The 26808-nt window shown below is 52.2% G+C and overlaps 1 protein-coding gene across 2 annotated transcripts in view; it reads right to left on the bottom strand.

The window, feature by feature from the left end:
- DEPTOR (DEP domain containing MTOR-interacting protein) overlaps positions 1-26808 on the bottom strand; it is a 158383-nt gene that overhangs the window by 97823 nt on the left and 33752 nt on the right. For both annotated transcript variants that reach the window (XM_018058144.1, XM_018058145.1), the window contains exons 2-3: positions 10533-10711; positions 9275-9398 (exon numbers count right to left, since the gene is read on the bottom strand). In XM_018058144.1, the coding sequence (XP_017913633.1) occupies positions 9275-9398; positions 10533-10711 (303 nt within the window). The remainder of the gene's footprint in view (positions 1-9274; positions 9399-10532; positions 10712-26808) is intronic.

Here is a 26808-nt window from a genome sequence, read left to right on the forward strand (position 1 = left end):
CCTCTCACTGCAGAATCTAACTCTCACATATAAAAGCACGTGTGTTTTTACACAGCTTGGGTCACGCAAGGACAGCTTGGACGATACGCATTTTCCCTCATGTATCAGAAACTCCACACATCCAGTACGAGGTGAGCTCTGCTCAACCTGACCTCACCAGTCCTCACAGCAAGTCTGTGAGTCACGCCTGTCCTTCCGACTCCACAGATGAGAAACAGTCTCAGAAAGGTCGGCTGTCTCGCTAAGTGGCCGAGGAGGAGCTCTGAGGCAGGCTTCTCCAACCCCAGAAATCTTAGGTGGTTTTTCCATTCTACCAAGCTGAAAAATAACGACAGAGATTGATCGGCGAAATCAGTGCCTCGGAGGCTTGGTTCGCTGCCCTGTGATTCCACAAGATCAGGAAAACTTGGCAGGGAGGACTGGCAATGAGTCTCGGTCGATGAACCCAGTCTACCGTGGAAGCAGCTAGGTGCGTCTATCTCTAAATCAAGCCATTCCCGAATAATCAGCCAGAGCTAGAAGTCTGGAGATGACGGTCTAGGGCCGCCGACCTCTGACAGCTGGCCTGCTGCTTGTCTGCATGTTCAGCAAGCACCAGCACCGCTGCCACGCATCTGTCATGCGAGAGGGAAAGCGCGGCGCTGCCGAGAGGCAGTCAGGAGGAAGCGGTCTCCAAACCCAGACGCAAGGCCTGGGTAGGAACCAGGCGACGGACGCTTCTCACGGGCCACTCAAAAATCTATCAGCCTGCACTCTGTCTGCCACTGTTTACTGGTGCTCATTCCTGCCACAGCCTCAGATGGCAGCGGCAGAAACTTCGCAAACTCAAAGCCGAAGGCTGAGAAACGGTTCCAGGTGGGCTCATGGGCTCTGGGGAGAAGGCGATGGCAGCCCACTCCAGTCCTCTTGCCTGGAAAATCCCGTGGACGGGGGAGCCTGGTGGGCTGCAGTCCATGGGGTCGCGAAGAGTCGGGCACGACTGAGCGACTTTACTTTCACTTTTCACCTTCCTGCACTGGAGAAGGAAATGGCAACCCACTCCAGTGCTCTTGCCTGGAGAATCCCAGGGACGGGGGAGCCTGGTGGGCTGCCATCTCTGGGGTCGCACAGAGTTGGACACGACTGACGTGACTTAGCAGCAGTAGCATGGGCTCTGGAGCTGGAAACCAGCGTCTGAAACGCTCCCCCTGATCTTTGGCTCCGTGAAGGAAGCCAGTTCATTCGGGCCTCTAGCCCCGATCTCCTTCCGTGCCGAAAGGAGAGCGACAGTCTGTCTCCTTGGTGTCGGAGGAGGCTTTGCTGAGAAAGCACGCGTGGAGGCACGGCTTGCGCTGAGCACCAGCGGCGCCCCGTCAGCCCCTTGGCAGCGTCGCCAGCGTCTTCAGGCCTCCTCCACTGTCTCTCCCACCCCTCTACCGTCCTTCCGAGCAGGTCTGCAGAGTGAACAGACCTGGAAGGTAAAGCTAATGCCTCCTTCCGGGCCGGAAAGCAGGTCTGCCTGAAGACATTCCAAGGTTACTTGAGCCTGGGGTTCCTCTTCTGTGACCCCACCCTGGCAGGCATCCGCTGCACCTCACCAAGCTGCTCTTTGGGAGCTGAGGCTTGGAAGAACCGCTGAGAAAATGACGCCTCTCTCGCTACGAGAACAATGACCTGACCTCTGTCCCCAGACCCCGGGGTCTCCTGCCCACATCCAGGAAGTGGCAGCAGGTGGACCTGTCAGCATGCAAGCAAGATAAGATCGCAAGACTTGAGAGCTGGCCATGCGCGCCACACAGCATCAAAACCATGCCTGGTCACCCAGACCAAACAGTCACAAAAGGTAACGATTTTTACCCCACTCACACTGAAATTTGAGGATACCCTTCAAATAAGCCAAGAAGGAAACACTTACTCCCAGAATCTGTGGAAACACTGACCACCATGGCAGCACAGTGAGCCGTGAAGCGCTGAATGTAACACATCAGAAAGCAGTTGTATTAGTCTGCAGCGTGATCAAGGCCTGTTTTGAACATAAAACCGGAAGCAACTAGCAGAACTCAAGATCCCAGTTTGAAAAGCACTTTTATTCAGCAAATGCAAGAAGACAGGGACAAACACTTCAAGTCTCTTAAAAAAGAAACACTCCAGCTCCACGTTTTCACGTTATATTAGCTCTTTCAGCTCGTGTGTCCATCTCCGCAATGGGATTAACGGTGCCTACTGGGTATAATTCAAAGAGCTGTACAGAGCATCAGGCATGTTAAAGGCCAGGATGCTCTGCAAGCTTTAAAGAGGCAAGGCAAGGTACACCTCCAACTCCCGTCGCTTTGCATGAAAGGCAAGCTCTCTTTAGCTTTTCCGTGGCACCAGTTCAGCATCTCATAGCAATCACTGCATGTAGAGTTCTTTGTTCATTCAACAAATATTTATTGTGCCAGCCACTGGGAGGGAACAGGAAAAAAAAATCTCAGGGGCACATGGTAGAGAAACCTCTGATAAGGTGAAACACACAAAAGGGCTTTTCCCCTTTGTACCGTTTTCCCTTAATATTTCTCTTCAGTTCCATGGAACAGAAAGCATAAGGGAGCAGTGGGGACTGGAAGAAGTCCAGCGGCACCAGGACTTCAATTCTCCAGCCAGTCTTCCCTCTTAAGCAGGATAAACAGACGGCTGGTGGCTGGAGAGAGAAACTGACAACAAGAGAAATCCTGACAATAAGAAAACTCAGACCCTCTGGATGAAAAGCAAATGCCTTTATGAACCAGACCTAGAATGGATCAAACTCCATCTTAACACTGAGTTAAATTAAACTTGAGAAGTCTCAGAAATTAGGAGATTGGGCTTAACATATATGGTCTACTATATACACAATGTATACAGATAATCCACAGGACACGCTGAATAGCGCAGGGACCTAGACTCCGTATTCCATAATAACCTGTATATTGGAAAAGAATCTGAGAAAGAATGGAATATGTGGATGTCTAAGCTGACTCACTTTGCTGTACACCTGAAATTAACACAACATTGTAAAGCAACTATATCCAAAATAAAAACTAAATTAAAAAAATATATATAATTAACAAGTCTCCTCTACACCTGAAGATGAGATCAAGGTTAGTTTAAAAATGTGTGTTCTAACTAGTAATCTCAGTGAGCATGGCGCAAATTGTGCCCCAACTCATGTTCTCTGTGTAGCTGACTCTGTTTATTAGGACACAGAGCGCTTGGTTATCCCAAGCTCACCCTTTTTTCTGAAACAGATCTACGGTGCCAAGTGCTCCGAGATAATCGAGCTCTGTAGTCTGGAACATGCATTCAAAACACCTACCAGCTGAAGGTGACACACAGATTCTGGGCTGTTTCTTTAAGGTACGGACACTTTTCCTCCTTTCAAAGGTGTTAATGGGAAATTAAGAACTGCCCTGTTTGGGAACACCCGCAATCCGTCCCCATGCTCTGCGTCTCTGCGTCTGTCTGTGTGTCTGTCAGTCTGTTTGCCTGAGTCTGTGTGTCCACGTGTCCATGTGTCCGTGTGTCTGTGAATCTGTGAGTCCATGAGTGTGTGTGTCTGTCAGTCTGTCTGCTTGTGAGTCTATGAGTCCATGTGTCCGTGAGTCTGTGTGTCCGTGAGTCTGTGTGTCTGTGAATCTGTGAGTCCGTGTCTCTGTGTCCGTGTGTCTGTGAGTCTGTGTGTCCATGTGTCCGTGTGTCTGTGTGTCTGTCAGTCTGTCTGCTTGTGAGTCTATGAGTCCATGTGTCTGTGAGTCTGAGAGTCTATGAATCTGTGAGTCCGTGTGTCTCTGTGTCCGTGTGTCTCTGTGTCCGTGTGTCTCTGTGTCCATGTGTCTGTGAGTCCGTGTGTCTCTGTGTCCGTGTGTCTCTGTGTCCGTGTGTCTCTGTGTCCATGTGTCTGTGAGTCCGTGTGTCTCTGTGTCCGTGTGTCCGTGAGTCCGTGTGTCTCTGTGTCCGTGTGTCTGTGTGTCCATGTGTCCATGAGTCTGTGAGTCTATGAATCTGTGAGTCCATGTGTCTGTGAGTCCGTGTGTCTCTGTGTCCGTGTGTCCGTGAGTCCGTGTGTCTCTGTGTCCGTGTGTCTGTGTGTCCGTGAGTCTGTGAGTCTGTGAATCTGTGAGTCCGTGTGTCTCTGTGTCCGTGTGTCTCTGTGTCCGTGTGTCCGTGAGTCTGTGAGTCTGTGAATCTGTGAGTCCGTGTGTCTGTGAGTCCGTGTGTCTCTGTGTCCGTGTGTCTCTGTGTCTGTGTGTCCGTGAGTCTGTGAATCTGTGAGTCTGTGTGTCTCTGTGTCCATGTGTCCATGTGTCTGTGTGTCCGTGTGTCCGTGCAGAGGTGAGTGTGGAGCCAGAAGGCCCCGCAGGGAGACGTGTGCCCCGTCTCTGCGCCCTCGGTCCACAGCTACCCGGGAAGGCGGGAGGAAGCCTGCTGAAGCGCAGGGGCCCACAGGGCTGAGATGAAGTCCTCCCGATGGCTCGTCTGTCACAGGCCCTGGGCACAGCCCTCTTTCTCAGGCCCCCTCGAGCTGGCAGCAGGGATGGCTCCTACTTTGGGTAGCCCTGCCCCACATGCTGAAACCAACCCGTCCACGTGAACCCACAAGTCCGTGAGGCTGACAGCACCAGGGGTTAGAAAGGCAGAGGGCCCCCAAATCAGCACGTTTCAGCAAAACCAGCCAGAAACCCCCAAGTTACACAAAGGCCTTTTAATAACACAGAACAAACAAGCCAGAGGAGAGCACAGAGGAAACACTGACGATAGGGCCAGGCCCTCAGGGCTGGGGGCAGGCGGGGAGGCTGCCGCGGACCTGCCATCCCCGCTGACGTCTCCTGTCCCTGGAGCTGCAGCAGCAACACGGAGGTGACGCCACCGCTCCGGGTCCAGACTCCCCTCCTCCTGCCACAGTAAGGTAAGGCCCCACCCGTTCTCTATTACTATTTACTGTGCATATAAAGGCCCTGGAAAGGAAATGGCATCCCACTCCAGTGCTCTTGCCTGGAGAATCCCATGGACAGAGGAGCCTGGCAGGCTACCGTCCACGGGGTCACAAAGAGTCGGACACGGCTGAGTGGCTAGGCACACACATGCACACAAAGGAGGCTGAGCGCCGAAGAATTGCTGTTCTTGAACTGTGGTTGGAGAAGACTCTTGAGAGTCCCTTGGACTGCAAGGAGATCCAACCAGTCCATCCTAAAGGAGACCAGTCATGGGTGTTCTTTGGAAGGACTGATGCTGAAGCTGAAGCTCCAGTACTTTGGCCACCTCATGAGAAGAGTTGACTCATTGGAAAAGACCCTGATGCTGGGAGGGATTCAAGGTGAGAGGAGAAGGGGACGACAGAGGATGAGATGGCTGGATGGCATCATCGACACGATGGATATAAGTTAGCCAACTCGGAGATGGAGAAGGACGGGGAGCCTGGCGTGCTGCAGTCCATGGAGCTGCAGAGTCGGGCACGACTGAGGGACTGGACACCGCCGACGCTCTCATCACCGTCGCCACTGTCAGGGTTTACTGCTCTACTATCTCTCTATGCAGGAGGCTCAGATGCTCTGAGAAGCTTAGTGCACAAACAGAAGTCGCGGTTTTCAATATATTCACAGAACATCACTGAGATTCACCGTCAACGAGAATCATTTTTCTCTTCCCTTCCTATGTCTACTTTAAAATCCTGGAATATTTTCAGTAAATTTTTATAGAAAATTCTATACTCGGACACTCACAAACTCCATGTTATATTTTTGAAGTAAACACTGATTCCATTCATTTGCCCTCCATTGAAGGAAACAGAGAAGATTCACTAATAGAGTGGGGACAATAAGTCTGGACCCTGGACCCTCAGGTTCATACCCAACTGGTTTTGTTTCTTACTGATTAGGTGACTTTGGATAAGAGATTTAACCTCTCCCTGTGACACTTTTCTCATCTATAAAATGCGAACAATGAAAGCATCTAAGTAGGGGGTTGCTATGATGATTAAATAAAACGGATTAGTGAAGACATTTGATATATATCTGTCAATTAACAAATGTTATCTATTAGTATCTTAAAAGGAAAACAACTAAAGAACGTATATTTTGCAAGACCTTCTTTCCCAACTATTGCAAATATCCTGAACACAGGTTCCGGTGCAATAACGCACAGGGAAACACTGAATTTTCTGGTTGCTGTTGGCTGTGCCGCGCACGAGGGATGTCCGTTTCCTGACCACGACCCACACAGTGGAAGCGCACAGCCTTAAGTGCTGGACCGCCGGAGAGGTCCCAGAGTCAAGTTTCAAATAATGAAAATTCTTGAAAAGAAGAATCATAATCAAAACCAAGATTTCTTATTGTTTCTTTTTCAGTGTCCAAAACTTGGAAAATAATAATCCATGCTGAGATTCATGAAAAAGATGGCCAGAGAAACAAGGAAAATGCATTAAAAACTAAAATAAAAAGGCCAAACAGGTAACCTGAACTGTCAGTTCCAGAGGCCGGAGCGTTTGCTCCACACGCATGCTGGGAAACAGAACAGTAGGAGCCAAGATTTGCGAGGTGGCGGTTAGGTCATGCCAGGCTAGGAGCTTATGAAACGACTTCTCCTGCTGCTAACTTTACAAGCAGTTTGAGGAAATGAACTTACTTGGCACTGAGGCACTAGTGGATAGAAAGCCAGCTGCACACACAAAAAGTCCAGCAATGCTGGTCAGCTCGTCCAGGGATCAAAAGTCTAGTTACCCTTTCTAGCAAATTATTTACCATCTATGCCCGGCGAGGCCCGGGTGAAACCGCAGGCAGTAGAAAGAAGGATAAGCAGCTCCCCTGCTCACACGTCCTGGTCTAATGCTGCAAACACACAAGGGTGAAGGTCTAACACAGCCCTCTCACGGGCTGAACACACAGGAGCACCACCTAAGTCCATCCTAAGGCGACATGGACGGATGCGCAGAAAAGGCCACACTGAACGCACAGCCCAGAAGTCAGAGTGAGTGAGGGAGAGGGCTGAGCCTGGCAGAGAGAGTCCGCTGGGCAAGGGACATCCCAGGCAAAAGCACCCCGGGTCCCCACCGGGACCACCCCACCCTCCAACGGGCTCCCGTCACGCGGGAGCCCTCCAGTACCGTGGCGGCGCAGCCCGGCCCACGTCCCACCGCTCACCCCGTCTCCTCTCCCCGGACGCTCTGGCCTCCTCGTGGTCCTGAAGTACGGTGAGCGCGTTCCCACCCAGGCCTGCCCCTCTGCTGTGCCCTCCGCCCGGGAAGCTGTCCCAGCAGACCCACACTTCATTCAATGCCACCTCTTAGGGAGGTCTTCCCAGTCCCCCCCAACACGCCTCACCGCCCTCGGGAAGGGTCTCTCTCTCACTGCGAATCCTGTACTAAGCTCACTCTTCTTCCCCTGTTCCCCCGTCAACGCTCGCCTCTTCCACTAGCCTGCAAGCTCCGCAGAGGCAGGGGCTTTGTCCGCCTTTGATCCGCCGCACATTTCCAGGGGCTGTAACTGTGCCTGCCAGGTGGGGAGGGCTCACTAAGTGTTTGTGGAACAATTCATGAATTAGCAAGTGCCCAGAGGCAGAAGAGAGACTTGGATGGCCCAGAGACACCCAGTTTAGTGTGACTGGTGCAGAGGACGTAAGGGGAAGCAGCAGAGGCGGGGGCTGGTGAGCGTTTCCTGGACGCGATGAACAGCTTTCTTCAACTGTTCTTACCACACCCATCCCACTAGTAAGAAAAGTTCCCTGCCAGACGTTTCAGTGGCTGCTAACCCCGGCTCCCATGAGGTGACTGCCCAGATCCCAGGAGATGATCTATAACCAGAAAAGTGTTACAGGATCGCCTGGCGTGCTTCCAAGGAAATGATATGAGTTTTTTCTTTCTGCAGGATCTCAGTCCCGGGCCAGGGACTGAACCTGGCCACAGCAGGAAGAGCCCAGAATCCTAACCCGACACGGGTTAGGAACTCCTGACACGGATGCTTTTGACAACATAAAATCTTAACAGTTTCAATGGACCAGGGAGGTAGCCTAAATGCTAAACACCAACTAGAATTTTCCAAAAGGAACTAAGCAAGCAAAAGAAAGCGGCAACAACACGTACACACGCACTCCAGTAAGCAAACGGAGGTGCTGACGGAGCGTCCCGCTCACAGTCACACAGGTCAGGAGAGGAGGGTTTCCGACACTTGGGGGCAGACAGCAGGCGGCCAGGGAACCAGGAGAAATAGCAGCGACGGGACGGGGCAGGAAGCGTCTGCACAGCCCAGCACCCGGAGAGGGGAACAGACAGCGATGGGCAGGACAGGGGAGGGACAGGACCCAGCGCGGCGTGACGTCGGGTTAGTGTCCGAGACGGCTGTCCTCCACGGGACCTGACCACACACGAGAGGCACCAAGCCAAGTCCTTAAGTACTGGACACAAACGATTCTTCAAGTCCCCACAGCAGCGCTGAACAGCGCCATCACCCACTTCCGTGTCGGAAAGCAGGACGCTGAGGCTCAGAAGGCTAAGGTCCCACGGTTAGAACTCAAACCTGGCCCGGCTCCTAACCATCATGGTACTTAAGCGGACCACCCAGGTGCCTCTGCCCCACGCGCCCGCCCACTTACAGAGGAGGCTCTTTCATGTCAAGAACGCGTGTTGGGAAAGGCAGTCAGTTAAGGAAAGGGTGCTGCTGCCCCTTCATTCCTTTCTCTAAGGGTTGCCCTGGAAAAAAAAAAACCAAGGAAGGTAGGCTGGGAACGGAACCACAGGAACAGCAGCTCAGCTCAGAGACAAAGCCCTGGGCGGGTCAAGATCCACCAAGCAAACACTCCGGGGCCCCAGTACAGTCCTACCCTCCAAAGAGCTGCGAGGTGGTTCCTCTTCGCCCGCTCTGCTTTCTGAAGTTCTCTCACTGCTTATCTCTTGACCTGAACTTGGACTTCCCCTGTGCTTGACAATGCTTCTCTAGCCGTTTACAAGTCTATGCTTCCAAGTCACACGCTAACCCTTAAAAGAGGGCAGGCAGCCGCATCACTGGATGGCAAATGCCAAGGGCCAACCTTCTGCTTTCACTGTTGGGATTTTGTTAAAGCAACCTAAATATAGAAAATACTATTTAGATAAATTCCTTATTAAGAATCTTATGAAACTGACTTAATTTCTGGCAAACACAAAAGCAAGTGAGTGATAAGAGTTTTCTCACATTAAAAGGAAGAGTTATGCAACCACCCCACGTGGGAGAGCCGGGCTGAAGTCAAAATGATAAAAGATGGAAAGAGCTCTGCAAGGTTCAAGCGGAGGAGTCCACGCGCAACCTACTTCTCATACAGCCTCTGTCCCCTCATGAAGGCCTTCACTTCGCTGTCCAGGGGGAAGGTGCCGTCGTCCTTTCGAAAGCGGTAGAAGAGCTTGACGTCCTTGAATTCCTTATGCTCATCACAAACTGAAAAGCAATATACACAGAGAGGCAAATAAGGAAAAAGCACCTCTTATTACTCCCTCCCGTGAAGGAAGATGCTAATTAGGATTTGTTTTACTTCCTAGTTTCTCAAGCATACTACTTGACAATTTAATACAGGAATTTAGCACAGTCCCTGATACAAAAAAGCGCTCAGTTTTATGAGCTATCATCACCATTTGTTAAGAGAGTCACAAGACTCAATTCCTCCTTCTTTCCACAAACTCTTCTTGAGCACGGTAGCAGCCTGAAAGAATGCGCAATCCAGCGAGACAGAGACAGGTTGATATGTAACTGAAACAGGAGGTGATGCAGCTACGGCTACGAAAGAGCTGAGCAGACGTCAAAGGCACGTCTAGACGTGGGGTGCCCCGCGGTGGGGAGGACCGCCTCTCTGAAGAGCCTGCAGGCGAGTGGAGCTCTGAAGGAGGAGAAGAAAATGAGCGAGCGGGGAGGCGGCGGGCATTTCAGCCCGAGAGAGCAGCAGCGTGCGAAAGGTCTTGGCCAGGATTAGGCGTTTCAGAGGGATGCGGTCAGGACTGGCCACTGAAACAGAGAGTAACAGCAAGACCTGGACACAGCCCAAATGTCCGTCAGCAGAACAGATGAAGGTACGATGGCCAAACGGTGCACGGTACCTGCTGCAGTAAAAAGGCGCAAAGAAGACACACCACCAGCGTGAGTGAATCCCACAAACAGGGTGCGGGTCAAACGGCAAAGGCAGAAACATGCGTCTCTACAGCGATTTAAGACTGAACGTCACACCGCTGAGAGACGCATACTCAGAGATGAAGAAGTATAAAGAAGTCCACAGAAACAAGCCCAGGTGCCTCCTGGAAGAAGGGAGGGAATGTCGCTGGGCAGAGGCGCCCGAGAGGCAGAGCGCGATGCTCTGTTTCTAAAGTGGGCGGGCTCGAACCTGGACCAGAAGGCTCTGGGCTCTGTCTCTTAAATGGGCAGGCTGGAACCTGGACCAGAAGGCTCGGGGATTCCCTGCAGGTCCCGCAGTTAAGAGGCTGCACTCCTGGGCAGGGGCACAGGGGCAATCCCTGCTTGGGGAACCGAGATCCCACCCACTACAGCGTGTGGCCAAAAAGCCCTTGTGGCCGCCTCACTCACCGTGGTGGATGATGCCCCGGTCTGCTAGCTTCTGCATGAGTTTAATCGCTGTCTCTCTGTCAGACGCCTCCTTGTGTTCAATCAGCCAGTCAATCAGCTCTTTCGCGACAAAGCAGTTCGGGTAGGTCTTGAGATGATGCCGCCTGTCTTTAATCACCTTCTCCTCGTGCAGCCTGAGCCTGGGGAGAGAAGCTGGCAGTCACTTTAGGAATTCTGACGACAGTACGCACCGCTGACTCAGGCCCAGGGAGCAGTGACGAAGTTCAAGCCCAGGCCGCATCGGAGCGCCATCCAATACCTTTATGTCCGCGGGCCCTTTCCCTCTGGTCAGAGCAGAGGCCCCAGAAAGTGACCCCACCCGCAGATCCCGAGTGGCACACAGAGGGGAGGCAGGCCCAAGCTCCGACAACACAGAGCTCCACGTCCGCCCGAGCGCGCTCTCGCCCTGCCCTGGCTCCCTCCCTCCCGCGCTCTCCACCCGGGGAGCTTATGGCTGAAACTGACCAACTAAGAAACTTCTAGAACCCTGCAGAAACCAAGCACTTCCTCATCACAGACTGCTGAGAATCCACGCCCTCTGGATTCACTCCATCACACAGCAAATACGAATGAGCGTCTACCCAACCTGCCCATCAGGTACTTCCAAGCAGGAGAGACCGAAGTCAGAAAACGCACGAAGATGCCTGCCCGCGCTGGTCTCGCCTTCCTAGGGACAACGACTAAGCCCCTTGTGAGGCTCTTTACACACACCAGGGCTTCCCGGCTGGGTCAGGTGGTGCAAATGCAGGAGCCGCAGGAGGCCCGGGTGCGAGCCCTGGGTCGGGAAGACCCCCTGGAGAAGGACATGGCAAGCCACCCCAGTGTTCTCACCTGGAGAGTCCCATGGACAGAGGAGCCTGGCGGGCTACATCCCTGGGGTCACCCATGTGACTCGCATGCGTCTTACTCCATCATCTCAATACTGTAGAGAAGTGGGGTAGACTGAGTAACCACACAGAAACCGGGAGAACGCCTCTTTCTTCCTCTGTCAAATGGAGGCAGCTGCACCGACCCTACCCCCGGTGATGCTGCGATTTGGGGCCACAACATCTGTTGAGCACCAGCAACTCAGTACAGCACCCAACACAGAACAGGCCCCGCCCCCCCCATTCCCGAAGGCAGGAACTAGGTCCTGCTCCCACCTGAGTTTTTTCAATGTGTGTGCTCACTCGCTTCAGTCAAGTCCACTCTTTGCAACCGTATGGACGGCAGCCCACCAGGCTCCTCTGTCCATGAGGACTCTCCAGGCAAGGATACTGGAGTGGGCAGCCACGCCCTCCTCCGGGGAGCCTCCCAGCCCAGGACCTGAGCCCAGGCCTTCTGCATCTCCCGCCTTGCAGGCAGAGTCTTTGCCCACTGAGCCCGCTGGAGCGCACCGAAGGGAACCCAGTGGGCTCTGAGACGCCAGGGGCTGGGGCTCTGAGCTGGGAACATTCTGGGTTGAAGCTCTGAGACCAAGATGCTCTTCCTGCTACACCCCTGTCATAGGCTGAGCTGGGTTCCCCTAAAATTCATACTTTGAGGCTGTAATCGCTGAACTTCAGAATGTGGCTGCACTCAGAGACAGGGTCTTTTAAAAGGTAATTACAGCCAAATGAGGTCACTAGGACAGGCCCTGGACTAACGGGAGCAGTTTCCCTTTAAGAAGTGGGGATCAGGATGCAGACAGGCCGAGAGGGAGGACCAGTGAGGATGCAGAGAGAGGGTGGCCGTCTAAACACCAAGGAGAGAGGCCTCAGGAGGACCAGCCCCACCAGCACCGTGATCTCAGATCAGAGGACCAGTGAGGACGCAGAGAGAGGGCGGCTGGCGACACACCAGAGAGGCCTCAGGAGGACCAGTCCCATCAGCACCGTGATCGGATGAGGACCAGTGAGGACGCAGAGAGAGGGCGGCCGTCTAAACACCAAGGAGAGAGGCCTCAGGAGAACCAGCCCCACCAGCACCATGATCTCAGATGAGGACCTGTGAGGATGCAGAGAGAGGGCGGACGTCAACACACCAAGGAGAGAGGCCTCAGGAGGACTAGCCCCACCAGCACTGTGATCTCAGATCATTAGCCCCTACAGCTACATGACAGTGCATTGCTGATGTTTAAGCCACCCAGTCAGTGCTTCTTGGCTGCGGCAGCTTGAGTGAAGACAGTCACCCACTGCTGAAGATGGAGGCTCCTGAGAAGTCTGATGATGAAGGGCTCAGCTGGGGTGTCGACAGGGGGGCAGGGAGAGATGTGTGAGAGTCCTAACAGACACAAAGTGGACGGAGAGAAAAGAACCATTTATTCATTCAGTATTTTTCTGTCTGGCTGCATCGGGATTTAGCTGCAGAACGCACCATCTTCACCGTGGCACGCAGGCTGAGCTGCTCAGCGCCTCGCGGGAGCTTAGCCCCCTGACCAGGGATCAAAGCCACGTCCCCTGCGCTGCAGGGCAGACTCAACCAGCGGACCACCAGCAAGTTCCCGAAAAGAACCCTTTTAGTGGAGTTCCTACTGTGTGCTCAGCACTGTACTAAGCATTTTCACATGAATGACTTAACTGCTGCGGCCTGAATGCTTTCATCCTCCACTAATTCACATGTTGAAATACTAAACCCCAAAATGTTACTTATGAGGAGAGTCAGGAACACAGGACTTGGCTCTCATCCTGACGGCCAGTAATTCCAGACGACCAAACTTGTGAGCATCAGTGTCCTCGCTGGTAAAACCAGGATAACGGCAACCACCCTGACTATCTCCTCACACAATCACAAAGCTGGTTAATAAGGATGAAGACGGCATTCGAGCCCTTACTAGAAGCCAGGCAGCTCTGACCGCTTTATGGCATTAATCCTCATGACAGCTCCCTGGGGCTGCTAATGGTAAAGCCTCAATGATATAAGAGCAGAGCTGTAAGTATTAAGACGTAAACAGACTTAATTAAAAAAAAAAAGCATGTTCACACTGGTGTGCTGAAGTCATCGCATGAATCATCCTAACTAATTCAACGGCAATGACACTGAGTAATTTGTTTAACGTGCTCAAAGTGGCAGAATGCAAAGCATTAATTCTTAGACGAGATGTCTGTCAGGAACCTAAGAATAATGAGGACCAATTTATTTAGAAATTGAAATGTGGAATAAGCTGCTATATAATTTGGTGGAGGAGGAATACGTTATGAGCCAAGAGACAAGTTTCGGCTCCTATAAACTTTCCAACTTAAAAAAAAAGTATTAGGTCATATTTATCTTTAAATACTACAGAACAGAGCCTTTCAGTTACAATCCCCTCAACACTGAGCTTGGTGCTAATTCTGGAGCAGGCCTGCCTCCCTCTGAACCTCACGCCGTGCAGTACAAAGCAGCTCTGATCACAGCCCTCGCAGCCCACCAGGGCCTGGTGTATTTCCTCGTCTAGGAAACCGAGCAGAAATATCAAGGAGAAAGAACTTCGGATCTCGGAGGCAGCCTAGAACCCGATCTTTTCAGACATGTTATCAGGGGTTGAGTGAGTGAAGTCGCTCAGTTGTGTCCGACTCTTTGCGACCCCAGGGACTGCAGCCTACCAGGCTCCTCTGTCCGTGGGATTTTCCGGGCAAGAGTACTGGAGTGGATTGCCATTTCCTTCTCTAGGGGATCTTCCCGACCCAGGGATCGAACCTGGATCTCCCGCATTGCAGACGGACGCTTTACCGTCTGAGCCACCAGGGAAGTCCATCAGGGGTTAAAAATGTTCAATAACTGTTACCGTCTGTTTCTCTTTGATAGAAACACAGAATTCTAAAAATGACCAATAAAAATTCCAGAAAAACCAGCGCAATAAAGAGACAAGAATTTTCATACTGTAAATAACCAAGTGTTGTGCCTGGCACCATGAGCATGGCATAAATATTGGTGAACAAATGAAGATGCAGGGACACTAACAGAAATTATACCCTCTTCTAAAATGCGGGGAAGCTTCTCATGAAAACAAGTGGGGGTTCTCACCCCACGACTTAGTGAACGTCTAATATTATGGAATTTATCTTTAAAAAAAAACTTCTATGGGTTCACTTCTGGGGCAATCCACTTCCAAAGTTTTAATCCCTGTTGTGTGGGTGTATATGTGGTTTTTTGTATTTTGGTTATTCTGTGTGGCTTGTGGGAGCTTAGTTCCCTGACTAGGGACTCAGCAGTGAAAGCGTGGAGTTTAACCACTGGACGGCTAGGGCATTCCCTGGTTTTTTTTTTTTTTTTTTTTTTGAAGCATTTCCATTTCTTTGAACTCACTTTACTGCTTACAAATTTCCACAACGTTTAATACACGAATATGCATGATCCCCAAGAAGTGGGTCGAGAAGGCAGTATTTCAAAGTCTTGTGGGAAAAGAGAAATTCTGCACACTAGAGCCTCTCTGGGATGGCATTCTCCAGGAGGACCCGGTGAGATGCTGAGCCACCCTTGCAAACACGCCAGTCACCCTGTGGGCCAGGCCCACAGCCCCTGCCGCTGCAGAACACCTCCCTAACCCTGGCCACCCCAGGCAGCATGCAGAGCCCCGAGCTGGCCTTCCCCCCCTGGGGTGGAGCCTGGCTGAGAGTCCCTGACTTAGGGGGTCCCTGCACCCACCGGCTGCTCGGCAAGGGGACCAGGGCCACAGGCTTCTCCCCACTTAAGGGACAGCCGTCGGCGAAGCCCAGCAGGACGGCTCCATCCAACACAGGAACAGGGGCGATGGTTCCGAGCCCTGTCTGTCCCGGGAGCCTTCCTTCGAGGCGGAGCCCAGTGGAAAACCAGGAGCCCGTGTGGAAAGCCGAGCAGCGAGGAGGGTCCCGGTTCGGAGCGCGGGGCTCGCGGCCCAGACGCCCCTGGTCTCCCGCAGCTCCCCACATGGAGCCCCCGCGTCCCGGGACCACCCACCAGGCCGAACGAAATGTTCGCTCGGATTTCCCCATAGGGTGCTACGGAAAAGCCCAGGTGAACTTTCCGACCAAGCCAACACATGCAGTGTTTAGAACACAGGTTAAACATCCTCAGGGTCTTAGGATCCTGGCAGCCAGGGAAGGCGGGCGCAGGCCAGCTCCGGGAGGGCGTGGGGAGAGGCGGCCAGAGGCCCCGGCCGGCCTGCGGTTCCCTCGCAGTTCCCTTGGGCCTTTCGGTTCTTCTTCCAAGCTGCACGCGCTCTGATAGTAACCGGAACAGGGTCAGCCCCTTCCAGCGGCTGCAGGAGTCTCGGCTCCGGTTCCAAGAGGCCTGCACCCGCCCCAGGCCAGGAGGCCGGCGCAGGCCCTCCCGGGCTTCCTCACCGTCTCTGCGCCCCGCGCACCGGCACGCCCGTCCCACAGTCTGGACATCCTGGGCTCTACCCTGAAGACAGACACCCCTCAGCTTAAAACACCCCCTCCTCCTGCCTGTAATAGCTGGAAAAATTCTACTTGCTCTTCGGCTTAAAAGAACCTCCCCTGGGAACATTTTCCCGGCCACCCCAAACCAGAAAACGAGCTTCCCTCCTGTGCTCGCCCACTAGTAAAGCACTCATCCCATTGCGTTACAGTCAGAGGGAGTGAGGGATGCTAGGGGAGAGCTGCTGATTTGTTTTGTAATTCCAGTGCCTCTTACAAGGCAGGGCTCAGAGCCCCACTGACGGGAAAAATCAGCTGATGCACCCGACACCCTGAGCCTTGAGATGCATGGTGCAGAAGAGTCTTCTGAAGAACAGAGTCCAAATCAATCCACACTGAACCCCTGGGAAGAATAATCATCTCTGTTTTAACTGCATTTTCTATGCCACTGGCTGGAGAATTTAAATACAAAAGCCACCTTCCCAGCATTCATTTCAGACAGCTGTTCACAGGCCTTAGAATCAAGGTGATTCTGTAATACTCTATTCGCGGTCAGTGAACCAGCTGCTGAAAGTGCCACCTGACAATTTCCTCTTCTAGCTCCAGGAGACCAAACACTACAGAGTTCAGGGTGCTAATAATCCCCTACGAAATTACCGTCCATCAGATAAGCGAGGCAGAAATTGTTTTTCAAAAAAGCAGCTCGTGGAAAACTGCCGCGGGTTGCAGGACTCGGAGAACAGAAGAGCGCTGGAAACCACATCTTCTCATTTAAAAACAGCGCCATAAATCTCAGCTGAAGTAAGCAGTTTAATTAAAACACACAGCCAGCAGAACGGTGCGCCGGCAGTGCGAGCCTCGCGGTCTCTGGGCAACGGCGCTGACATCCACGTGCTCTCACCCCAAGCTACCGTCCCTTCCAGATGTCCAGGAACGGCCAGTGTCTGTCCCTGGGGACTGGAGAATTCAGAGGGAGTCACGCTTACTCACTCACCCTTGCAAGGTCCCAAGTCTAAAAGGACAAGAAAACAAGACAGGAACCAACGACAGCGAGCAGGCTGCATTTTCTGTTCGTGTCTGGATTTATTTTATAATTAAAAATTCAGGTGATCACACAAGTCCATGCCCTTGGTAGATTAAAACACTTCAAAAGTGCATAACCTCAAGCTGGGTAACTGGTGACGAACTGATACTTGCTGAAGCCAGGAGACACGCGCGGGCGTGCACTGGACTACTGCTTTCATTCCGGGAGGGTTTTGAAATTCCTTGACCCTCTTTTTTTTTAAAATAAATATTTTTTGATGTGGACCATTTTTAAACTCTTCACTGAATCTGTTACACTAGTGAGTGCCTCTGTTTTATGACTTGGCTTTTATTGGTTTTGGTCACGAGGCATGTGGGATCATAGCAACCAGACCAGGGACAGAAACCGCACCCCCTGCATTGAGAGGTGAAGTCAACCACTGGACTGCCAGCAAAGCCCCAACCCCCACTTTCCAAAGGAACGCAGTAGGAATAGCTGTTTACGTATCCTTGCAAACAATCCGTGGCGTCCACATGTGCAACTGTGTACTTATACTCTTACGGGAAACAGGGCCATAACAGACATTTCACGTAGTTTTGCTTCAAGACGACGCTTGAATCCTCTCAGCCTGATGAGGACGAGGGGACAATACAGAAGGTGATAGAAGGAATAGAGAGCTGGTCAGTGTGATGGGCTTCACGCTGCTGAGCTGCACGCTTTTAAACAGTTACCATGGTGAACTGTACGTTGTGTGCAATTTACTGCAATAGAAAAAGAGTCTATACTTAAAAAAAGAAGAACCGGTTAATGTGAAGAGAGTGCGAGTGATCTGGGGAGCCAGAAGGAATTGGTCTGAGACCACACACGTGCGCGCGCACACACACACACGCACACGCACACACACGCACGCACACGCACACACACACACAATGCAGAAAGCTGCAGTGGCCATCTTCTCTGGTGGTAATGTCAACTGTTCCATCAGTGAGACCCCTTTTCAGGAGTCTATGAATCAGGAACAAAGTCTGAGTCACAGGTCTACACAGAGCCATGTCAAGTCAGTCCAAAGCAAGGTCCCACACACGCTGTCACCTCAGAGAACTGAGACGGTAAACACACCCGGGGAGGAAGCGTGCCTGATCCCGAGTCCCGCGTATCCGGGGTGGCTCTTGGAATCGTGATGAAGGAGTGTCAGCGGAGACGGCAACACTAGCGTGTCCATCCCTTGTGAGTCAGGCAGGCGTCGTCACCCTCAGGAGACAGGTCAGGAAGCACGCTCGCAAGGCGCAGCGACGTGCTCACAGTGAAAGTCGCGACCGACTCTGCGACCTCAGGGACTATGCAGTCCACGGAATTCCCCGGGGCCAGAATACTGGGGTGGGCAGCCTTTCCCTCCTCCAGGGGATCGTCCCAACCCAGGGGTCGGCGGGTTCTTTCCCAGCTGAGCCACCAGGGAAGCCCAAGAATACTGGGGGCGGGGGGCAGCCTTTCCCTCCTCCAGGGGATTGTCCCGACTCAGGAATCGAACCGGGGTCTCCTGCCTTGCAGGCAGATTCTTTACCAACTGAGCTATCAGGGAAGTCCTAATGTGCTCAAGCCAGACTTTTAATAAAGAGCAGGAGGACTTCCCTAGTGATTCAGTACTTAAAAATCTGCCAGTCAACGCAGGGGACACGGGTTCAATCCCTGGTCTAGGAAGCTCCCACACACGCAGGGTAACGGAGCCTGGGCTCCTGGAGCCCGGGCTCGGCGATGAGGATCTGTGCAGTGAGCGGGCGGCCCTGCTCGGCGCAGCTAGAGGACACCCGGGCTCTGCAAGGAGACCAAGCACAGCCGATAAATAAATAAAATGCTAAAAAAAAATCAGAAAGCAAAGCAATGACGATGGTTTAAAAATAGAGAGTGGGATTCGGATTTGAACCCAGATCTAATTTCTACGTTTAGAGAGCATTCCATGCCATCAAACTTTAAACAGAAGCACCTGTCTTCTGCCCATTTCACGCTCATACAGGCTAAGAAAGAGACAACATTGCGGTCATGCTGAAACGCCATGGGAAGGCAAAAATGCATGCGATTCACACAGCACACAGACACCAGCCTATAAATACAGACGGGGTCACAGACGGGCTACAGAAGCAGCCAGCACGTTGCCTTCACGACTGCCTCGAGCCAGTGATGTGGAATTAACGTGGCATGCCCCAAGGGCCGGAAGCGGACACCTCGACATATGCTACGCAGGGAGTCAGCATCAGCTCGTTCGGGACACATAACAAAAATTTGCTGTTGTTTCTGGCTGTGCCAAGCACACGGCTCTTGGGAGCCTAGTTCCCAGCCCAGGGACCAAACCCATGTCCCCGGCCCACTGCAGTGGAAGCCCAGAGTCTTAACCCGTGGACTGTCAGGGAATCCCCTGACACACCCTTCGCTTTTTTCATTCTTTACTGAAGTGTAGCTGAATCACAGTGTGCTGTTAGTCACAGCAAAATGGCCCAGTTGTACATAGAATGGATAAACGACGAGGCCCCATTAGCAAACACTCTTAATGATGTGTGCGAAACCACTCACGTGGCCCTCTGAACCCTCATCTCATCCTTGAGATAAGATGTGAACACAAGGTCAAGGCAGGAAGGCCCCTGTCAGCCCCCCTTATCTCCTTAGAGCTGAGATTTCTCATTGAATTCTTCCTCCGCGTGAGCATTTTCCTGGGAGGTCTCCAATTCCGAGGAATAAGAAGCAATATCAGCCTCTCAAGTCCTGATCTCTTCCTCTGATGAGTCCCAAGAAAGGTACTCTTCTGGCTTGCAAAGTGCCTTTCCAAGAAGCTCCAAGACTTTTCCCAAACATGTCATTATTTGCTTATACACCGTACCCAGCAGAATCAGGCCTCTAAGTGCCATTTTACAGACGAAGAGACAAGCCCAGAACGGTCTGTGGAACGTCCCGAGGACACAGAGGGACTCCCAGGACCGGCGCTGGGCCCCGAGTCTGCTGGTGCTGCTTGGGGGCAGCTCTGACCCCAGCCGCCTGGCCCCGTGGCGCCCCTCTGTCACGGGAGGGCACCGCATCCCAGCACCTTCCTCCCGAAACACAGAGCTCTGCTTGTTACCCAGAACAGCAGTTTGCAAACCGGGGCAAACATCACGTCCTGTCCTTCATCCTTGTTCCCCAAGGCTTGGCACAGGCCCAGTAAACGGTGCGGTTCAGGCGGCAGCGAGCGGGACCCCCCTGGTGGGCCCACGGTTACGGCTCCACCTCTCCATGCAGGGAGCGTGGGTTCGGTCCCTGCTCGGAGAACTAAGGTCCTGCGTGCTGCGTGGTAGGGCCAGGGAAGAGAAAAGAGAGAGAAGGAAAATATACCTTTCAGGCAGGAACAGGACTCAGTTGCATTAGTTCCCAAATTCCACTCCTGCCTTCCTGACACACTGCTCATCGTCCCTCACAGCGGAGCTGTGGAAACAGACCGACTCGGGCTCAAGTCCAAGTCACAGCCATTACCTGCTGCATAACGAAGGGCAAAGCATCCACCTTCTCAGCGCCTCAACTTTCTCATCCATAAAATGGGAACAGATGTACGTCTCATACTGTGAGGATGAAATGAGAGATTATACGTTAAACACTGAGCACACACTAAGTGAACTGAAGTCGCTCAGTCGTGTCCGACTCTTAGCGACCCATGGACTGCAGCCTACCAGGCTCCTCCATCCATGGGGTTCTGCAGGCAAGAGCACTGGAGTGGGGTGCCATTGCCTTCTCCGGAGCACACACTAAGGTCTCAATAAATGCCAACTCTTACTGCTGTTATTATCATGTAATACATTTTGTCAGATTGTGCCAGAAGCCCCATCAAAACACCACTAAATATGCAGTTCAGTTGGTTTTTAGAACAAATGCAATCCTCAGTTGACGACCACTGTTTTCTAGTATGGATGCAGGACTTTGAACTTGCTTCCTGTCTCTGGGACTGAATCTCGGGATGATTGGGCTGGGTTAGCAACTGCTGGAGACAAGGCTGCTCTTTGTTAAGCACCTTCTTCTTCCGTAAAAGTTTAGTTGCTCAGTCGTGTCCGACTCTTTGTGACCCCATGGACTTTAGCCCGCCAGGCTCCTCTGTCCATGGGATTCTCCAGGCAAGAACACTGAAGTGGGTTAGCCACTTCTCCAGGGGATCTTCCTGACCCAGAGATTGAACCCAGGTGTCCCACACTGCAGGCGGATTCTTTACTGTCTGAGCCCCCAGGGAAGAGGAGAGAGAACCAAAGGTGAAAAAGTGTTCAGTCACTCCCTGAATGCATATCACAGCCTTGCTTTCTGTGGGGTTTATGAGAATCCATGCTGCCTCTTCTAAGGTCTCAACCAAACTGATAACTAAAATCACTGATTTTAACTGGCAAGAAACTTCCAGCCGTCTAGTTCAAGCCGTCCCCAGCATCGCTGTTTCAGACGGGAAAACAGACAGAGAAACGAGATGACCTGCCTGTGTTTTCCCTGCTGCAAGTTCAGCCTTGGAGTCCTGCCTCTGACCAGGCCACCTGCTGACCTCCACAGCAGGGCGGCCGCAAACAGGCTGCCGCTAATCCAGCGCACTGTCAAGGAGTGCTTTTTCTCTTTTAAACCTAATTTCCTACTCACTTTTTAAACTGAGTTTATTTATTCACTTCTGGCTGTGCTGGGTCCTCACTGTTGTTCGGGTTTCCTCTAGTTGGGGCGAGCAGGGCTGCTCTCCAGCTGTGGGTGCAGGCTTCTCACTTGCCAGCTCGCTGGTTGTGGAGCCCGCTCTAGGGCTCGGGGGCTCGGGGGTCAGGGCGTGTGGGCTCAGGGACTCGGGGGTCAGGGCATGTGGGCTCAGGGGCTTGGGGGCTCGGGGGTCAGGGCGTGTGGGCTCAGGGGCTCAGGGGCTCGGGGGTCAGGGTGTGTGGGCTAGGGGGTTTGGGAGTCGGGGTGCGTGGGCGCAGGGGCTCAGGGCTTGGGGTATGTGGACTTGGGGGCTCGGAGGTCAGGGCGGGTGGGCTCGGGCGCTCTGGGCTCGGGGGTCAGGGCACGTGGGCTCAGGGGCTCGGGGCACATGGGCTCGGCGGCTCAGGAGATGGGGTGCGTGCGCGCGGGGCTCGGGGGTTTGGGAGTCAGGGCGTGTGGGCTCAGGGGCTCGCGGGCTCAGGGGTCGGGGCACGTGGACTCGGGGGCTCCGGGCTCAGGGGTCGGGGTGTGGGGGCTCAAGGGCACCCGGGGTCTAGCGCGCAGGCTCAGGGGTTGGGGCGCATGGGCTGCCTTGCTCTCAGGCACGCGGGATCCTCCCAAACCAAGGATTGAATGCCTGCCTCCTGCGCGGACAGGCAGACTCTCCACTGGGCCAGCAGGGAGCCCAAGGAGCACCCTGTCACCGATGAGAGCGCTGGCCTGGACCCCGTCTGCGAGAGCCTGTAGGTCATCTCTGCCAACACCCAGGCCACTGCATCCCAACAGAATATTCAGTGTTGGAAACCGAAAATGTCTTCCCTGAGGGAAAGCAACGAGCGTAAAAATTAAGTTCAAAAGACCATGAGACATTAACTAAGTTCAGTTCAGTTCAGTTCAGTCGCTCAGTCGTGTCCGACTCTTTGCGACCCCATGAATCGCAGCACGCCAGGCCTCCCTGTCCATCACCATCTTCCGGAGTCCACTCAGACTCACCTCCATTGAGTCCGTGATGCCATCCAGCCATCTCATCCTCAGTCGTCCCCTTCTCCTCCTGCCCCCAAACCCTCCCAGCACCAGAGTCTTTTCCAATGAGTCAACTTTTCGCATGAGGTGGCCAAAGTACTGGAGCTTCAGCTTTAGTATCATTCCTTCCAAAGAAATCCCAGGGCTGATTTCCTTCAGAATGGACTGGTTGGATCTCCTTGCAGTCCAAGGGACTCTCAAGAGTCTTCTCCAACACCACAGTTCAAAAGCATCAATTCTTCAGCGCTCAGCCTTCTTCACAGTCCAACTCTCACATCCATACATGATCACAGGAAAAACCATAGCCTTGACTAGAGGGACCTTAGTCGGCAAAGTAATGTCTCTGCTTTTCAATATGCTATCTAGGTTGGTCATAATTTTCCTTCCAAGGAGTAAGCGTCTTTTAATTTCATGGCTGCAGTCACCATCTGCAGTGATTTTGGAGCCCCCTACAATAAAGTCTGACACTGTTTCCACTGTTTCCCCATCGATTTCCCATGAAGTGATGGGACCGGATGCCATGATCTTCGTTTTCTGAATGTTGAGCTTTAAGTCAACTTTTTCACTCTCCTCTTTCACTTTCATCAAGAGGCTTTTTAGTTCCTCTTCACTTTCTGCCATAAGAGTGGTGTCATCTGCATATCTGAGGTGACTGATATTTCTCCCAGCAGTCTTGATTCCAGCTTGTGTTTCTTCCAGCCCAGTGTTTCTCATGATGTACTCTGCATAGAAGTTAAACAAGCAGGGTGACAATATACAGCCTTGACGTACTCCTTTTCCTATTTGGAACTAGTCTGTTGTTCCATGTCCAGTTCTAACTGTTGCTTCCTGACCTGCATACAGATTTCTCAAGAGACAAGTCAGGTGGTCTGGTATTTCCATCTCCTGAAGAATTTTTCACAGTTTATTGTGATCCACACAGTCAAAGGCTTTGGCATAGTCAATAAAGCAGAAATAGATGTTTTTCTGGAACTCGCTTGCTTTTTGTATGATCCAGAGGATGTTGGCAATTTGATCTCTGGTTCCTCTGCCTTGTCTAAAACCAGCTTGAACATCAGGGAGTTCACAGTTCATGTATTGTTGAAGCCTGGCTTGCAGAATTTTGAGCATTACTTTACTGGCATTTGAGATGAGTGCAATTGTGCGGTAGTTTGAGCATTGCCTTTCTTTGGAATAGGAATGAAAACTGACCTTTTCCAGCCCTGTGGCCACTGCTGAGTTTTCCAAATTTGCTGGCATATTGAGTGCAGCACTTTCACAGCATCATCTTTCAGGATTTGAAACAGCTCAACTGGAATTCCATCACCTCCACTAGCTTTGTTCGTAGTGATGCTTTCTAAGGCCCACTTGACTTCACTTTCCAAGATGTCTGGCTCTAGATGAGTGATCACATCATCATGATTATCTGGGTCGTGAAGATCTTTTTTGTACAGTTCTTCTGTGTATTCCTGCCACCTCTTCTTAATATCTTCTGTTTCTGTTATGTCCATACCATTTCTATCCTTTATCGAGCCCATCTTTGCATGAAATGTTCCCTTGGTATCTCTAATTTTCTTGAAGAGATCTCTAGTCTTTCCCATTCTGTTCTTTTCCTCTATTTCTTTGCATTGATCGCTGAAGAAGGCTTTCTTATCTCTTCTTGCTATTCTTTGGAACTCTGTATTCAGATGCTTTATATCTTTCCTTTTCTCCTTTGCTTTTTGCCTCTCTTCTTTTCACAGCTATTTGTAAGGCCTCCCCAGACAGCCATTTTGCTTTTTTTGCATTTCTTTTCCATGGGGATGGTCTGGATCCCTGTCTCCTGTACAATGTCACGAACCTCATTCCATAGTTCATCTGGCACTCTATCTATCAGATCTAGGCCCTTAAATCTATTTCTCACTTCCACTGTATAATCGTAAGGGATTTGATCTAGGTCATACCTGAATGGTCTAGCGGTTTTCCCTACTTTCTTCAATTTGAGTCTGAATTTGGCAAGAAGGAGTTCATTACCTGAGCCACAGTCAGCTCCTGGTCTTGTTTTTGTTGACTGTATAGAGCTTCTCCATCTTTGGCTGCAAAGAATATAATCAATCTGATTTTGGTGTTGACCATCTGGTGATGTCCATGTGTAGAGTCTTCTCTTGTGTTGTAGGAAGAGGGTGTTTGCTATGACCAGTGCATTTTCTTGGCAAAACTCTATTAGTCTTTGCCCTGCTTCATTCCACATTCCAAGGCCAAATTTGTCTGTTACTCCAGGTGTTTCTTGACTTCCGACTTTTGCATTCCAGTCCCCTATAATGAAAGGGATATCTTTTTTGGGTGTTAGTTCTAAAAGGTCTTGTAGGTCTTCATAAAACAGTTCAACTTCAGCTTCTTCAGCATTACTGGTTGGGGCATAGACTTGGATTCCTGTGATATTGAATGGTTTGCCTTGGAGATGAACAGAGATCATTCTGTCATTTTTGAGATTGCATCCAAGTACTTCGTTTCGGACTCTTGTGTTGACCATGCTGGCTACTCCATTTCTTCTGAGGGATTCCTGCCCGCAGTAGTAGATATAATGGTCATCTGAGTTAAATTCACCCATTCCAGTCCATCTGAGTTCGCTGATTCCTAGAATGTCGACGTTCATTCTTGCCATCTCTTGTTTGACCACTTCCAATTTGCCTTGATTCATGGACCTGACATTCCAGGTTCCTATGCAATATTGCTCTTTACAGCATCGGATCTTGCTTCTATCACCAGTCACATCCACAACTGGGTATTGTTTTTGCTTTGGCTCCATCCCTTCATTCTTTCTGGAGTTATTTCTCCACTGATCTCCAGTAGCATATTGGGCACCTACCGACCTGGGGAGTTCCTCTTTTGGTGTCCTATCATTTTGCCTTTTCCTACTGTTCATGGGGTTCTCAAGGCAAGAATACTGAAGTGGCTTGCCATTCCCTTCTCCGGGGTTTCCCAGGCGGCACAGTGGGCAAGAATCCACCTGCTAACGAAAGAGACACAGAGACGCGGGTTCAATCCCTGTGTCAGGAGGATCCCTGGAGGAGGATAGGAAACCCGCTCCAGAGTTCTCGCTGGGACATCCCATGGATTGAGGACCCAAGGACCCAGCAGGCTATTGTCCATGGGGTTGCAGAGTCAGACGGCTGGGCACGCATGCGCATGCGTGCGCTCGCGCACGCACACACACACACACACACACACACACACACACACACAGAACCCTCTCCCCACTGAAATATAAAAAATACAAGCCGGTGACGTGCAGACTGAGGCACAGATTCAAGCGAGAGCAGGTGAGCGCAGGGAGGGGCAGGGACACCCTCCGTGAAGGTCACCTGGAGGCCTCGAGGGGGACATACTTTCCGCAGGCGTTCCCAGGCCCTGCGGGGCCTTCCCTGGGGAGTCAGGAAGTGATCCTGCGGGCTCGCGCCTCCTCAACACTCAACAGCGACCTCACCCGGGCGGTCTCACTGCCCGAGCCGCAGGGCCCTTCCTTTAGACATGTCCCCACCCGTTCGCCAGCGCCGCTCCTGGGTCTCCACCCAATAAGAAGGTGTGCAAGGTTTCTTTCTTTCTAGACAGGTCTCCGGCTGAGAAACAGGCAACAAGCTCACTCACGTGACGCGTGACCAGCCGGGCAGCAAATGTAAGTGACAGCTGGGAGCCTGCCCCACGTCGACGGGGAGGAAGCTTGGGAAGGCAGGGGCGCGGCGCTTTTCTTTAGCCTCGCTGCACCGCTCCTGGGATCGCGGATCTCCCACCAGAGATCAGACCCAGGTCCACGGCAGAGAAAGGGCGGAGTCTAACCACTGCACCGCCAGGAATCCCCGCGGACACGTGACTGAGCAAAGGGGAGGAAAGGGCTGGTCCGGCCAGGGAGAAGGACGCTCCTCGGAGTAGAGGCGGGGCTCAGACGCCGGCTTCTCCTTCATCCCGGGGGTGGGTCTGCGGACGCCAGGTGCTGCATTGGCACTGAGGGGTGTGAGGCCACCAGAGCCCTAGTGTGTGTGGTTCCCGTCCAGGCAGCGTGACCTAGACAGAGGGGGCCGACAGAGGACGAGACGGCCGGATGGCATCACCGACGCGATGGACATGAGTTTGAGCGGGCTCCCGGAGTTGGTGATGGACAGGGAGGCCTGGCGTGCTGCAGTCCATGGGGTCGCAATGAGTCGGACTCAACTGAGCTACTGAACTGAACATGACCCAGAGGAAAGCTCTAACCAACTTAGGA

This window comes from Capra hircus, chromosome 14, assembly GCF_001704415.2.
Source record: "Capra hircus breed San Clemente chromosome 14, ASM170441v1, whole genome shotgun sequence".
Classification (NCBI taxonomy): domain Eukaryota; kingdom Metazoa; phylum Chordata; class Mammalia; order Artiodactyla; family Bovidae; genus Capra; species Capra hircus.